Source organism: Nicotiana attenuata, unplaced genomic scaffold (assembly GCF_001879085.1).
Source record: "Nicotiana attenuata strain UT unplaced genomic scaffold, NIATTr2, whole genome shotgun sequence".
NCBI lineage: Eukaryota > Viridiplantae > Streptophyta > Magnoliopsida > Solanales > Solanaceae > Nicotiana > Nicotiana attenuata.
Genome location: NW_017670537.1, coordinates 573,537 through 589,435, shown reverse-complemented (window position 1 = coordinate 589,435; position 15,899 = coordinate 573,537). Strand labels below are relative to the sequence as shown.

The 15,899-nt window shown below is 38.0% G+C and overlaps 1 protein-coding gene across 1 annotated transcript; it reads right to left on the bottom strand.

The window, feature by feature from the left end:
* Nucleotides 1-975: 975 nt before the first annotated feature.
* On the bottom strand, nucleotides 976-2,101 carry LOC109240692 (ethylene-responsive transcription factor 4). Its single transcript, XM_019407362.1, has one exon. The coding sequence runs from the start codon at nucleotides 1,848-1,850 to the stop codon at nucleotides 1,155-1,157; it is 696 nt and encodes a 231-aa protein (XP_019262907.1). The 5' UTR covers nucleotides 1,851-2,101; the 3' UTR covers nucleotides 976-1,154.
* Between the last annotated feature and the right edge of the window lie 13,798 nt (nucleotides 2,102-15,899).

The window sequence follows — 15,899 nt, the reverse complement described above, 5'->3', positions numbered from 1 at the left end:
TCTAGGTATTCAAGAAAAGTTATAAGTTTAGGCTTATTGTTATTTTTGTTATTCTAAGGAATCGGGTTTCACAATCTATCTCTTGTTTTAATTCTCTACCAAAAGTGATTAGTTCTTTGTTAGCTAATTGTTGTTATTAGGATTCAACTTCAAGAATAGACTTCTTGAATTCAAGAAACTCTTTCTTGAATTCAATCTATCTTTAATTTTTCGTCCTTTTTCGTTTCTTTATTTTCTTTTAGCTTCCGCACGTTTCTTGATTTTCTTGTTTTTCTTTAGTAATTCTTGAATCCCTTATCGTGTTGTTATCATATCATCTCGTAATGTGATGATAATAACTGAAAAGATGAAATGCTATTGGCAATAACGAGATCTGGTTTCCTTGATTCAATAATCACGACTACATAGATTTATTTTGCTATCTAAGCCTTTTCTTGGTCTTTTGTTCTTCTCCCTTCTCTCTCAGAGAAAGTCCCTCTTTCTTATCTTCTTACCTCTATATATATTATCAGTATTTCCTTTTGTCCATCGGTGCTTAACCAGAATGCCTTCATCTGTTGACTGTCATTCGTGTCGCCTCCCTCAAATATCACGATATTTACTTCACCATACAGGCTTTTTGATGGCTCCATCTCAACAGTAACCGAGGTCTTCGTTGTTATTACATCCTATAGATACGACCACAGCTTCGTCGACCTCTTGCCATTCCTGTTAGGCCTAATCCATGTGCCGTAATTTAGTGCCGTCAAATTTTGTATACAAAATTGAAACGCCTGGAAGAGTTGAGAAAAATTGCAGTATTATCGAACCTTATCCATCATTGCTTCCCTTCATTTAATAATAACTGAAAGAAGATCTAAAGTACTGGGATAATGAAATATAATATACTCAACTCTCAAGTCTCAATAATAGGGGAAAACATGCACCCAGAATTAGATTAGCTGAAAAATAGACTGAAGAAGAACAAGAGATAAATATTTGGAAGGAGAAAACACTAATTTTCTCATTAATCAGAACGCCTAAACAAGGACTAGAGTTAACAAATAGTAGACAAACATTACAACCACCCCTCAGCTGCAAAAAAACGAACAGTTTCTTCTACGTATATACAAAATTCAACCATTAGTCTCTCTCACACTCTACTCTCTCTCAAACTACATCATCGTTAACATTAAAATTCCGTAGGCAAGGTTAAGATCAAGATCAATTCCTCTTTTTCCATCATATTGATTCTTATCCACTACAGAGGACGAGTCCGACACAGTAGGACCGACTCCGGCGTTAACGCCGTTGAACCCCATCGCCATCGGCGTTACATGGTAAGGCTGAGGCCTGTTAACAACTCCCGGTCGCCACAAAGAATCAAAGAGCAAAACCGGCTGGCCATTTGGCAGAACCGCCACCGTCGGTTGCTGGTGGAAAATCGGGCACCCAACTTCACCAGCACGACGACAGTTGTCTCCGCCATCAGCAGCCATGGAGCCCAAGCGGCGCGTGAGATCCAGCTCGAGCGGAGCGTGCTGCGGCGCGTGAACTCCAGTCTCTCCGCTAGAGGACTCCACGGTGCTGCTGTGACTTGGGCTCTGATTCTCCGACGGTAAAGAGAAGTTAGTTTTAGCTTTGGGTCCACGGAACTCTCGAGCGGCAGTGTCGTACGCCTTAGCCGCCTCTTCCGCAGTGTCGAAAGTACCCAACCAGACCCGACTCTTCTTGCCCGGGTCACGGATTTCAGCTGCATACCGACCCCATGGCCTCTTCCTTACACCTCTGTAGTGAATCTCCTTAACTCCGTTTGTTTTCACATTTCCTCCTTTCAGATCGCCATTACTAACCTTATTTTTGACAGCCATTTTTTCAAAAGAAAATACACAAAACTGTTTAATATAATATTCTATGTGAAAAAACAGAGTGCGGAACAAAGGATAGGTAAGAGTTACTTATATAATAGAGGAAGGAAAAGAGATTAAAAGGAGAGGTGGGGTAGGGGACGCGCGGTCAACGAGGGGTTTGACTGGAGGTAAGAGAGCGCCGCCCAAGCCATATAGGAAGAGAGGTGTGAGGAGAGAGTAATAATTGAGAAATGTGTAGGAGAGTTACGTGGCACGCGGGCGTTTACGTAGACAAAAGCGGTTTAGAGATGTTGATTACCGGCCCTGCCGGCTTTGTATTTTCGAAATTAGACGGCCGTGTTTTGTTAGGAATGAGGTTTGTTGTACTTCTTTATTCTACTCCATGCTTGTCATGGACACGTGTAGTCCATTGCTTTGTACTGCAGCATAATTTTGTACTATTAAATTTAGTTAGATTTACATTTAGATTTTATTTTAGAGAAATAAGCAAATCAAAGTTATAGAACATGTATTCTCCATGAAATATTTATATTTCAGGAGTGATTAAATTTGTGTTGCCAAGGTGGTAATCCCTTTTTTTTAATAAGCAAATCAGTTAATTTTTTGATTACTTTTTACTAGCATATTAGATAGCTGTATAACTAAAATGTTAAGTAGATAGAAAATATAACTTAATATTTTTATTGTTTTTAGTAAAATTTAGAGTCTAATGTTTCATGATTTTTATCCATTTCTGTAACCAATCACACTTGTGGTAATTATTAGGACTCTAAGAATTTATCTCATATTTGTAGTTATTCCATATATGTGATGGACTCTTAACACTTATCTTTGTTGGTGATATACTTATCGTTATGTATGTATCCATATCATATAAATACAAGTAACAAATGACTCTCTAATCACTGAGCCATTTAATGAAATCTATCATGGTATCAGGTTAGCCAGCAAAATCCTCTCTCATTCCTTCTTCTAAGCAGTCACGGAACTCATCATTCACCATAATCAACACTGTTGGAATTTTCTTCTAAACCTTCCCCTCAAATTCAGTACTTTCCCACACCATTTTTCTTTACTATGGCATCATCTTCACCCTATACTTCTATTCCTATATCCAATCCTGACAACACTATTCCATCCTCAAGCCTTACTGCTGATTTCTCACTCCCCCTTTAACGTTTCCTCCTCTTTTGTCATCCCTTTCTTCCATGGCCTCATCAGTACCAAGCAATTTCTCTGCTCCTAGCTTGCTGCCATGTCCTACTGCTGCTATTACGCCACCTATTACGCCACCTATATTTTCATGTGCTGGTTCGTTGGACTTAACTACTGCCTCAAATTTTCACTCTGTTACTGCACTAGCAGCGCCTAATGTCACCAACCTGGTAACAATTAAGTTACAATCTGTTGAAGATTATCTCACGTGGCGTACTCAGTTCACTTCCCTTCTCATATCTCATGATTTGCTTGGTTTTGTCGATGGTTCTATCCCTACTCCACCCCGCTTCTTTGTGACGCTACTGGTTCGCAACAACCGAATCCAAGCTATCGCTCGCGGGTTTCAAATCGATCAAAGCGTCCGTTCTTGGATCTTTGCGACCTTGTCGCGTGAAGTTCTTGTCGACGTCCATCTTTTACCATCTTCCCGTGATATTTGGCTTTCCTTACACCGTAGATATATGGTTGCTAGCCAAGCTAAAGCAATTGAACTTAAGAGACAACTCACTACTTTGAACAAGACAACATCTTTGTCAATTGATCAATATTTAAGAGAGGCAAAACAATTGGTTGATTCACTTGCAGCCACAAATTCTCCAGTTTCCTCCCAGGATTTCGTTGATCATGTCCTTCTTGGATTAGGAAAAGAATACGATACGCTGGTTGGTATCCTCACTCACTTCCCTGGACATGTATCACTTGAAGATTTGCGTTCTAAGCTCCTTTTGCATGAACAACGGTTGCAACGCTTTCAAGAAGCTGATTTTATCATCTCTCATCATGCATTTGCTACCCAGAATGTTCAATCAAATTCTTCTAATATGTCCAACAATGCAGCGCCTTTTTCAAGTAATCGTGGACGGGGAAGATCCTCGTCTTTTCGAGGTCAAGGTCGTGGTGGAAGGGGCCGTGGTTTCTCTGGTCGAGGTCCCTCACAACAATCTACTCCAAATAATCTTGCTTGCAATGGTCCTACTGGTCAGCCTCCGCCAGGTATTGGTGGTGCTTCTCTCACTCCTTATAATTCACAATCTGGCAGTACATTCTCACCATCTAGTGGGATCTTAGGTCCCTCACCCTCACCCATTGCTTGTCAAATTTGTGGGCATCCTGGTCACGCTGCCTTACAATGTCAAAATCGCTTCAATCATGCTTTTGTTGCTAATGATCTTCCTAAGTCTTTTGCTACTATGTCTGTTGGTGAAACAAATGACCTACTTGGTATTTTGACATTGCCGCGTCCGCTCACATGACTCCATCTGAAGGTGATTTTATACAAAAGAACTCTTACACTGGCTCTGATCGTGTTTTGGTAGGAAATGGTACATTGCTCAACGTTGAAAAATTGGCTATGCTCAGTTGCCTTCTACATCTCGTCCTCTACACTTACAGTCTATATTTTATGTTCCTCAACTTCGCCATAATTTGATTTCTATTAAAAAGTTATGTAGGGATAATAATTGTCAAGTTGACTTTGATGATTCTTCTGTTTATGTGAAGGACAAGGTAACGGGGCAACCTCTCCTTCAAGCTTCCAGTAAAGGTGATGTTTATCCATTATCGTCCTCGTCTGTGACTTCTCCTCCTCAAGCATTTGTTGCTCTACGTCAATCTGGAGACATCTGGCATCGTCGTTTAGGTCATAGTGGTAGTCGTGTTTTGTCAAGTCTTAGGAACCATAATCTTATTACGCTACTAAATTCCTTTAGTAATAATTGTGTTTCGTGCAAGTTAGGAAAGTCTCAACGGTGTCCTTTAGTTTAGTTGCTCACCGTAGTTCTTTTTCTTTAGATATTATTCATTCCGATGTTTGGCAATTGCCTGTTTTATCAAACTTGGGTTTTCGATATTATGTTATATTTGTTGACGATTTTTCTCGATTTACATGGCTTTATCCTATGATGAGAAAATCAGAAGTTTTTCAGCACTTTTGTGCATTTCAAAAACCCGTGGAGAACACTTTTAACACTAAAATTAAAACTTTTCATGGTGATGGAGGTGGTGAATTTGATAATAAGGCTATGCTTCAACACTTTTCTAACTCGGGTATTTCTTTTCGTAAATCATGCCCAGATACTCCTCAACAAAATGGGATGCTGAACGAAAACATCGCCACATAATTGAAATGGTGCGTACCATCCTTACAGATGCTCATTTGCCATCTCAATTTTGGGTTGATGCTTCTTTTTACGCTGTTTATACTATTAATAGATTGCCTACTCCCATTTTAAAAGAACTTTCTCCATTTGAAAAGCTTTTTCATACACCCCCTGACTACAGTTTTCTTCGAATTTTTGGTTGTGAATTTTTTCCAAATATATCTTCTCAAGTTTCTCATAAGATTCAGCCACGTTCTATCCAATGTATTTTCCTAGGTTATGCTTCTAATTATAAAGGATATTGTTGCCTAGATCCTACATCTGGTCGTGTTTATGTCAGTCGCCATGTTGACTTTCATGAATTAGTTTTTCCATATCCTAAACTATCTCGTCCCTCTACTGTCCCTTCATCCAATGGCTTTTCTGAGATTCTTGTAGTTACTACTCCTTTATCACCTTTGCAGCTCGATACCCAATCTTAGTCAAGTATGTCTCCTTCTACGTCGTCTTCTCCACCTCCCTCTTGTGTTTCTTCCCCGTGCCCGACATCCAGCTCTACGGATCATGTGTCCATCAACGTTTCTCCTACCGAGTGTTGCTCTAATGTTCTCTCTTCTTCTGCACCTACCTCACTGCCAACTAGCACCGCTTCTCCTCCTACTTCTATGCCTCCTGCTCATTCAATGCACACTCGCTCCAAGTCTAGTATTTCGAAACCAAAACAAATATTTTTCTTTGAACACTATTATTCATGAAATTGAACCTTCTTGTTTTTCTCAGGCAGTAAAAAGTTCGAAGTGGCAGTAGGCCATGGCAGATGAGTTTAATGCATTTTTAGCAAATAATACTTGGGTTCTTGTTCCTTTTCAACCTCACATGAACTTAGTTGGTTGTAAATGTGTTTATTATATTAAATGTAATTCAGATGGGTCAGTTGATACAAGGCACGACTTGTAGCACAAGGATTTCATCAGCAACTTGGCATTGATTATCATGAAATATTAGTCCTGTTGTTCGTGCTACCACTATTCGTATTGTCCTCTCTCTTGCCGTTTCTTTTTCTTAGCCTATTCGTCAACTTGATGTTAAAAATGCTTTTCTGCATGGTGTTCTTAATGAGGAAGTCTTTATGAAACAACCTCCAGGTTTTACTCATCCTGATTATCCTCGTCATGTTTGTAAGCTAACTAAAGCGCTCTATGGTTTTAAGCAGGCACCACGTGCTTGGTTTCATCGCTTTAGTTCATTTCTCATGATTTTATTTGCAGCAAATCAGATACGTCCATGTTCATTCATCGTTCATTGTCTGGTATTCTTATTTTATTACTTTATGTCGATGACATTATTCTTACTGGTAGTCATTCTTCTCTTCTTGATCACTTCATTAGTCGTCTCTCTAGACAATTTGTCATGAAAGGCTTAGGTGATCTTCATTACTTTCTTGGTGTTCAGGCAGTTCGTTCTTCTAATGGTCTTCATCTGTCACAACAAAAGTATATTTCTGATTTGCTTCTTAAATTTCACATGCATACATGCAAACCGGTTCACACCCCTATTGCTTCTCGCATTTCTCTTTCTATTATGGATTGTGAGTTACTTTCAGATCCTAGTGAATACAGGAGTATGGTTGGCGCTCTTCAATACTTAACTATGACTCGCCCAGATATTGCCTATGATGTTAACATTGTTTCACAATTTATGCATGCTCCACGTACTACTCATTTGCATTGTGTGAAGCACATTTTCAGGTATTTACAGGGTACCATCACACATGGATTGTTCTTCCGTGCTTCCTCATCCACCTCTTTTATATTAGCCTATTCGGATGCTGATTGGGCTGGTTGTCTTGATAGTCGACACTCTACCACAGGGTTTGCGGTATTTTTAGGCTCTAATCTTATCTCATGGCGTGCAAAGAAGCAACTAACAGTCTCTAAATCTTTTACAGAAGCTGAGTACAGAGTTATCGCCTATACTGTGGCTGAGACATCTTGTATTCGTAATATTTTTCATGACATCGGGCTCTATCTTCGTAACCCAGTTCATGTTCTTTGTGATAATGTGAGCTCTACATATATGTCTCTTAACCCTGTGTTTCATGACCGCTCCAAACACATTGATGTTGATTTTCATTATGTTCGTGAAAAAGTTGCTCAAGGGGATCTTGTTGTTCGATATGTGCCAACTCGGTTACAGTTTGCAGATATTTTCACAAAAGGTTTACCATCATCTCATTTCAGCTTCTTACGTGACAATCTGTCCGTCATGTCTGCCAGTCCAGATTGAGGGGGCGTATTAGGACTCTAAGAATTTATCTCATATTTGTAGTTATCCCATATATGTGATGGACTCTTAATACTTATCTTTATAGGTGATATACTTATCGTTATGTATGTATCCATATCATATAAATACAAGTAACAGTGGCTCTCTAATCACTGAGCCATATCAGTAATCTCTTATTTTCGAGAAGCTTCTCTTATTTTTTTCAATAGACAAACTAAATTATATTTGAGAATTATTCTCGTAAAAGGAGGGAAAACTTGAGATAATCAGGGGCGGCCCGACAAGTTTTGTGGTCTAAAGCCAAACTTTACGAGGGGCCTTAACTTTTTTTTAAAAAAAATTATTTATTTATTTGAAGTATATATTTCTAACGTTTCTTAGATACAAAGTTGTTAATAATTTTCTTAGAATCAATAACTCCTAATAAGTCTTTCTTAATTGACAATATAGTTAATCCATTTAACCTTTCTTAAAACATTGTTGATCTTAGGTAGGATTTTATCAATTTTAATTTTGAAAATTCTTTCCGTTAAAGCGAAGGTAACAAGAGTTATTGACATTATTCTATAAGTAATATAGGCATTTGAAAAAGAATCAAATCTTTTTATTTGATCGAGTGTATCAATTAAACCGTTATCTTCTAATTGTACTATTTTTCTTAATACTTTTAATTTCGAAAATAAATCTATACCATCAATATCGAATTGATTATTATGCTTTAAGGAACATTCAAGATTGAGGCAATATTTTTTTAAATATAGAAAACCAAAAAATATCACATGTTTCGAATTGTTCAAATCTATTTTGAAGTGAAAAAATAGCCTCGTCTAATATGAATAAAATAATCAACTCCAAAGACTCTTCGAAAGATTTTGAGATTTTATTATCAACATTCTCATCAAATGTACTTCCTATATGTCATATGTTTCTTACGAAATTCGGGTTCGATATTCATTTCAAGTGCAATTTTTATGGCAGAAATCATAATAGTTGCAAATACATCTTCTCTATACTTGTTAAAGAAAGAAATCAAACTATTTCACTTCACATAATCTTTTTTTAAATTTACACATAACCTATTAGATATAACAAAAAATGAGGCCCCCTATAAATTAGGGCCTAAAGCAGTTACTTTACTTGCTTTATCGAAGGGTCTGCAGATAATGAATCAGGGGAGAATTATTGGAGCGTCAATGAGTAAAAGGGATTTCTAGTTGGGAATGGATGATGACCAATTGAAAAAGAAAACGTCTAATAGTAGAAAATACAAATACGGCTATGGCACATTTCACTTACCAATAGCCGCCGACTATGTTGTTGTCCTGATAGAGTGACCCATATTGAGATCCGTAGAGTACCGCACACTTGTTGTATTTCAAAGTATTATATTAGTAGTAGTAATAGTTTATTATTGTTTCCTATATTAATGAAATTTAGCCGTCTTTGGCTCGAAAACGAGTCTATCTATTCGCATTATACTCCTTCCGCTTTTAAGACAGACAGATCACCGCAAACCCCACTATCTTCAGCAGACACGTGTCAATTTTCCGCGCTCTACGCGTCTATTTTATCAAATCAAGGCCCACCTTGTCCGTGCTTTCCTTTTGTTCCTATGCGCTTGACCAAGTAAACTCCTGTTTTTTCATTAAACAGCTGTTGAGTATGCATTTTAGTATTTTACCTGCCGTTATGACTGTTATTATGCTTGCACTTCACTGGACATTTTACCTGCCGTTGTGACTGATTTGCCTTTAGTTCTTTCACTTCTTTGTTAGCAAATGGTCAATACCCTTAGCATTGTTTAAAAAATCCATAAATCATTCAAGGTAACAAATATTGATTTCCTTTGCTCAATAATTTCATCAGTTCAAAGTATTTTTTGTTAACATAAATATTAATTTCATATCAGGATTTTGAACATGATAATCTTACAAATAATTGTTACAGAAAACATACCTGAAGCGGAAGCGATTATCGTGAAGCAGAAGCGTTAATTGGTAAATTGGTTTCTCACCCCTTGCCCTAGCTTTACGTTACTGTCGTCTTTAGTGATGGGAAAGAAGAATAGAAAAGTACGGTAACCCTAATGGGTGGGGGTTGACCAATTTATAGAGGTTATCACTTAATCTGGTACGTCCATCAAGTAACCGATCAGATGGATGAGATTTTCTCATTAATTAGATATTAATTACAGGCCTTTAACCTATTGGGCCACCAATATACGTAGGAAAATCTTACATTCTCCCACTTGACCCAAACAAATCTCTTCTATAATGTACATCATAAATACCATAATACGTAAACTACTAAATATGAGTTATGGCGCTTATATATAATTAGTCTACATACTCCCTTTCATATACTGCAACATTAGCAACTCATCATACCAGGTCCATAAGCTATAAAATATTATGGTCCACAATAATGTCTCATTGAGACTTATCCCGTAATATCTCAAAGCAATAATGCGTACACCATTATGAGAAACAGGAAATCATTAATGTATATCAGAAACACATAAATGAGCTCAGAGTGTCAAAATATCATAAATACAGCCGAGACCCATTTTATGTACATGTTCTTTAAATATCTTTGGCTGTAAACCTTTCGTTAACAGATCTGCAATCATAAGATCAGTTCTAATATGCTGAAGTGACACTCTGTGTTTCTAAACTTCCTCTTTGACGGTAAAGTACTTTAATTCCATATGCTTGGCACCTTTGGAGTCTTATCGTTCTTGGAGAAGAATACTACTGCAGAATTATTACAGTAAATTTTCAATGGCTTTGTTAATGGTGTCGACAACTCCAAGTCCCGAATAAAGTTTCCCAGCCATAATACATGAATTGTGGCTTTAAAAAATGCCACAAATTCTGCTTTCATGACAGACTGTTTGGCACTATTTTGGGTTACTCTAACCCCTGTCGGATCCTGATATGCCGTCCTTCTCTTAAACTACACTTGTTAGCCCTCATAGGGCATAACTGAGATAGGTGTGACCGATTGTACATACCTCTGTTACTGTCGAAGGTAACTCAAAATGCTTATATCTCTTTTCCTGAATTGTAGATAATGATCATCTTCACTAACTGGGTACCTCGTACCCTTCTTCACCTTGCTTCTTTTACTTATTGAAACTTGTACCTTCTGATTCTGTCGTTGCTTTTTACCATATGGGTGTATAGATATTCATGCCGTAGGGTTCCTTAACAAGAATCTTATACGTCTTAATAGAAAAACATGATCTACTGAATACCTTACATTTACTCATCATAAAAATCATGCAAAATCGAGTTCCTCTTACTCAACTCTTCCACATCCGCATGCAATCTCTTACCAGCTCTATTTCCGAATGTAGGTATCGTTATATTACGAATAAAATAGAGTTTAAGAGTTTGAATTCTTACAAGTGAGCTCTACCACACGATATAGAGTAAGAAGAAAGGGTGACAATCCTAAATGCCTTGTAACCTCCTACTTATAAGTGTGGTGCACGACAGACCCATAAACAAGACTCTACTAGACACGGCTTGTAGACTCCCTAGAACAGAACTGCTTTGATACCACTTTTGTCATGACCCAAACTGAAGGGTCGCGACGGGCACCCGGTTCCTTACTCAATCGAGTACCAACCGCACATATCTTTCTTATCATACAATCATTGGTAACTGGGCCAACATGGCCACAATTCGTAATATATAACTATAAGTGTGAAAACAATGTATCAATGAACAATCTTTCTTAAAACATGAATACATATGGGCCGTCAAGGCATCTGACATACTGTACAAAAATGAACCTCTATCTACAAAGCCTCTAAGAGTATTTGACATCAAATGGGACAGGGTACCGGCCTACCTATAAGTCTGTAGCAAAAGTCTGACACGATGACTCATAGACTCGGCTGCACTCCAAATGAGGTGGAGTCTTACCGATCCTTCGCTGAATGCTAACGTCTACTATAAGGGCTCGTCAAACTGATTGTCTATACCTGCAGGCATGAATGCAGCGTCCCCAATAAAAGGACGTCAGTACGAATAATGTACCAAGTACGTAAGGCACATAAATAAGTATATAAATGACATGGAAGAAATATGGAGTAAATGATTTGTAAGTCTGGATAACTCTGTAAATCATTAAATACTTATAGTGTCATGCATATGCGTATGAATGTCATGTCGTGCATGGGTACATGTGTTCATAACATCATCAAGCCTCTGAGGGCATCCCATCATATCATCTCGGCCACTGTGGGCAAAATCATCAACGTATCGTATGAATTATGCCAAAAAGCAAGAAGGGATAACCTTAACATACCTGAGCCGATTCTCTTGACAATCCCTCTAACACACGTCTTTTGCATAAAACATGTAACGGCGGATCGAAGTAGGGAAAAATCCATATGATATTCTTGAGAAAGATTGTACCATGTTCTCTTAGAATTGCAAGGTTCCAACTTGATATCTCATTCGTTGAGACTACTAATTGTAGTTTTCCTTTTCTTTTTCCTTCCTTTTTGATCCAAGAATTGGACTCACGAGAATAAAAGAAGAGTTAGGACGATGTGATGTATCGCTTGATGTTCCAGAATAACATAAGGAAATCTATGGTGCAGGCAAATTGAAGGAAGGTTGCGAGTAGTATAAATAGATAGGTGTAGGTCACAAGCTAAAGTATGGTAGAGCGACAAGGTTTTAGGAAGACATGAGTAAGGATAAGAAAATGCAGGTGAGAAAGTGACGAAAATGGATAAGTCCTCAGGATTAAGCCCGTGAAAACAAGAGAGCTGATGATTTCTCTATGTTATAGAAAGTTCAGTATAGCCTGAATGAACTCAAAGGTGTCTAAAGAGTAATAGCATTTCAAAGAGATGGAATGTTGTCCTCGTAGTAGAATGAGAAAGTAATTATGATAGATAAAGGATGACGTTTGGGCCTTCGATTGAGTAATGATTTGAAGAAAAAAAAAGTGGTACATGCTGCATGACAGAAGGTAGCAACAGTTACGAGATTGAAAGGATTCCGACCAGAAGTCATGGTGTTAGAAAGAGACCTAAAGGGGGGGAATATCTTGGCATTTGGATTTATTCACAGAACAATTGCCTAGATGGTAATGACAGTATTAAAACCATCCGTAAGAGCTATCAGTGCACCAGTTAACATTCGAGGACGAATGTCCCAAAGGGAGAATGATCTTACACCCCATATTTTCGTACGTGAAAGTACGCCATAAGTAAATTGATAAAAGCTCAGAAATGAGATTTTACATCCTGCACTTTCGTACGTTAAAGTTTCGTCGTAAGTTAATCGACATAAGTTTGGGAATGAGATTATTTTGAGATTTTAAGCATTATACTATTTCAAACAAGTGATAAGTAAATTCGTGAAAGCGAGAGGGTAAGCGAATCGAAGAAAATAAGTTTCGTTGAATTTTGACAATTCGGGATAAAAAACTGTTCGAGCTATAATACCCGGTACTTATGGACTAGTGCAATAAGAGGTACCACATGACCATGATGGAAGGATGTATAAAGTGCGTTAAAAATAAGTAGTATTTAAGTAATTTGAGACAATTTTTAATTATGTGGGTAATTGATTAATTATTAATTTAATATGAGATTAACCATATAATTAAGGATTTGTGGATAATTAATAGGTTGGGACAAAGGCCCCCACGCGGCAGCAAGCGGAGAAAGGTCTTATGACTCTTACTTGAGGCAACTAAATTAGGAAGACACGTTTCTTTCCCACGTAAAAAGTTCTTGAAGTGCTAAGAACAAAAATCCACTTAGATCATTCTATTGTATTCAAGAGCATCCTACTTTGCTTATACACCAACTTGCCATCCTCCACAATTTCTTCATAAGCTTCCCTTTCTTTCTGCAAAAACAAAGCATGAAAAAGTTAAAGACAACATTGGACTAGTTTCGGCCAACCATCAAACACGTAGAAGGAAAGTTCATATTAGTCATCCTTATAATTATCTTTAATTGGTATCAAAAACTCAATTGGGGGGGGGGGGGGTATTTGAAAATTCAAATATCATACAAAATTATATTGCGCAATAGCAACGGAATTTTGCGATTCTAAGGGAGTACGGTGCAATCCTTCTCAAGAATATCATACGGATTTTCCGCTATTTTGATCTGCTGTTGTGTGTTGTCGCAATTAATGTGTCTTAGAGCGATTGTCATCAGCTCTATGTTAAGGCTATCCCTTCTTTCTTTTGGCATGATCCATACGGTACAAACGAAACAAGCAAATGCACAATTTCCATAAAAATACTAGAGATGTTTATATTCTTTATTTCCTATGTGTCATATTATACTATCATCTGTTCATGGGTCTTAGAAAATACGTAAGTTGACAAAGTTTATTTCATGTTATTAATCAAAGGCATAATGGTCTTATGACACTCCGAAAGATTTTATTGACGTACTTCTCATGCATTGCATTCATTTACATTGATCCATGACCAGTATATACGTAACATCACCTGATCAGCTGGTATTCGTTGATGATTTGCCCACAGTTGCCGAAATAATATGATGGGATGCCCTTGGAGGCTTGATGATGTTATGAATGCATATACTCATGTATGGTATGACATTTATACGCATATACATGACATTATAATATTTAATGATTCTCAGAGCTATTCAGATATACATGTTGAGTCTTTACTCCATGTTTCTCTCATGTCTATTGTTTACAAATTTTTATTCCATATATACTCGGTACATTATTTGTACTGACGTCCCTTTTTCCTGGGGACGCTGCGTTTCATATCCGCAAGTCTGATAGACAGGTTAAGAGTCTCCAAGTAGGCTATCAGCTCGGCAGAAGGCGTTGGTGCGCTCCATTTGCTCTGGAGTTGCTCATTTGGTCAGTATAATTAGGACATGTATTGATTGGTATGGAGGGTCCAGCCCGACCTTTATGACATTTATGTACTCTTAGAAGCTTGTAGGCATATGTCGTGTACGTAAAAGATTGTATGGCCTTGTCGACCTATGTTCAGTGTACGAGTGATCATTTTAGTCTTATAGGCCAGTATGTCATGTGTATAAGTTTGTATTCCCTCATGCTTTACTTCAGTTCATTTTCCTATGATAGAATGACACGAAAGATACATTACACTGGTACTCGTTTGAGTATGGTACCAGGTGCCCGTCGCGGCCCATCGATTTGGATCGTGACAATTAAATAAATTTGAACTGCCCAATTTCTCATTTCTTTGATATGACGTCGTGGGATCTAACATATAATATGATTGCGAAGCTGGACTCTGTAATAGTTGATCGCTGCCAACTCCACACTACTATAAAGTAGGAAGAGAGGGTCGCAATAGCTTTTACCCGATTTGAGGGTTGGGATCGAATTCCTCAGAGAGCTAGAAATTGGAGCTGGGTATCTATCTAGGCTAGAGTCGTGTAATTGTTCTAAATGTCACTTCCAACATTTTTGGGTTTTTCAATTATAAACTACTATTATCAAACTACTAATTAAAACTAGATTATGCTACGAGATAATTGCTAAAGTTGTATCTAATGGGAAGGAGGGCACTAGGGTCGTGACATCACCTAGGTGGCTAATTGACGGGTAGATGTTACTAAGGTTCGATTGACATAATTGGGGCTTATGCTATAACCGTTGCACAATTTTACCCACTCTCACACCTCTCGGTAGAGAGAGTGATTTTGCCCACTTGACTCTCTCGAGACCAAATGGGTAGGCAAATTAGACCAAGCAACTAGGGTTCAAGTAGGGTGATTACTCTCTCGAGATTTAACCCGTTAATTGGGACTATCATTTCTCATGAGTCCATCCCAATTACTTGTTGGGTCAATTTTGGAGACTTAGACTCTCTTTCTCAAGAAGAGTCAAATCCACAAAGCACAAATCAGTGTTTGCAACCACCAATTTATAAATTAAAACATAAAATCAACCCAAATAGCAAACAACCATAGTCAATCTAACCCTAGATGGCAACACCCATCAATTACCCACACTAGGGTTGAGCTACAACCCTAGCTAATGGGTTTAGCTACACATGCTTGAAGAAATAGATGAAGAACAAGACATATTAATTAAATACTAAATTAAAGTACAAGAATCTATCGTTAATTTGAAGCTAAGATGCCAAAAATGGCTACACAAGCTGTTCTCACGAGCGCAACCCAATTCTGAAATTAACTGATGACCTTAAAATGGTAAAATGTCCTATTTATACTAGGCTGGAAAACTGGACAAAAATACCCCTGCGGGGTCAGTGCGGGCCGCACAAAATGGACCGCGGCCGCACAAGGCTCTTGAAATTCAAAATTTAGCTCTCTGAAGTTGGACTCTGCGGACCGCGTAGAATGAACTGCGGCCGCGAAGGGAGTTGGCGCGGTCCGCACAATAACGACCGCGGACCGCATGGCATGGTCTTGGCACAATTGTAG

What these genes read in the sequence shown, in the direction of transcription:
- LOC109240692 (XM_019407362.1), bottom strand. Translation starts at nt 1,850, where the DNA reads ATGGCTGTCAAAAATAAGGTTAGTAATGGCGATCTGAAAGGAGGAAAT.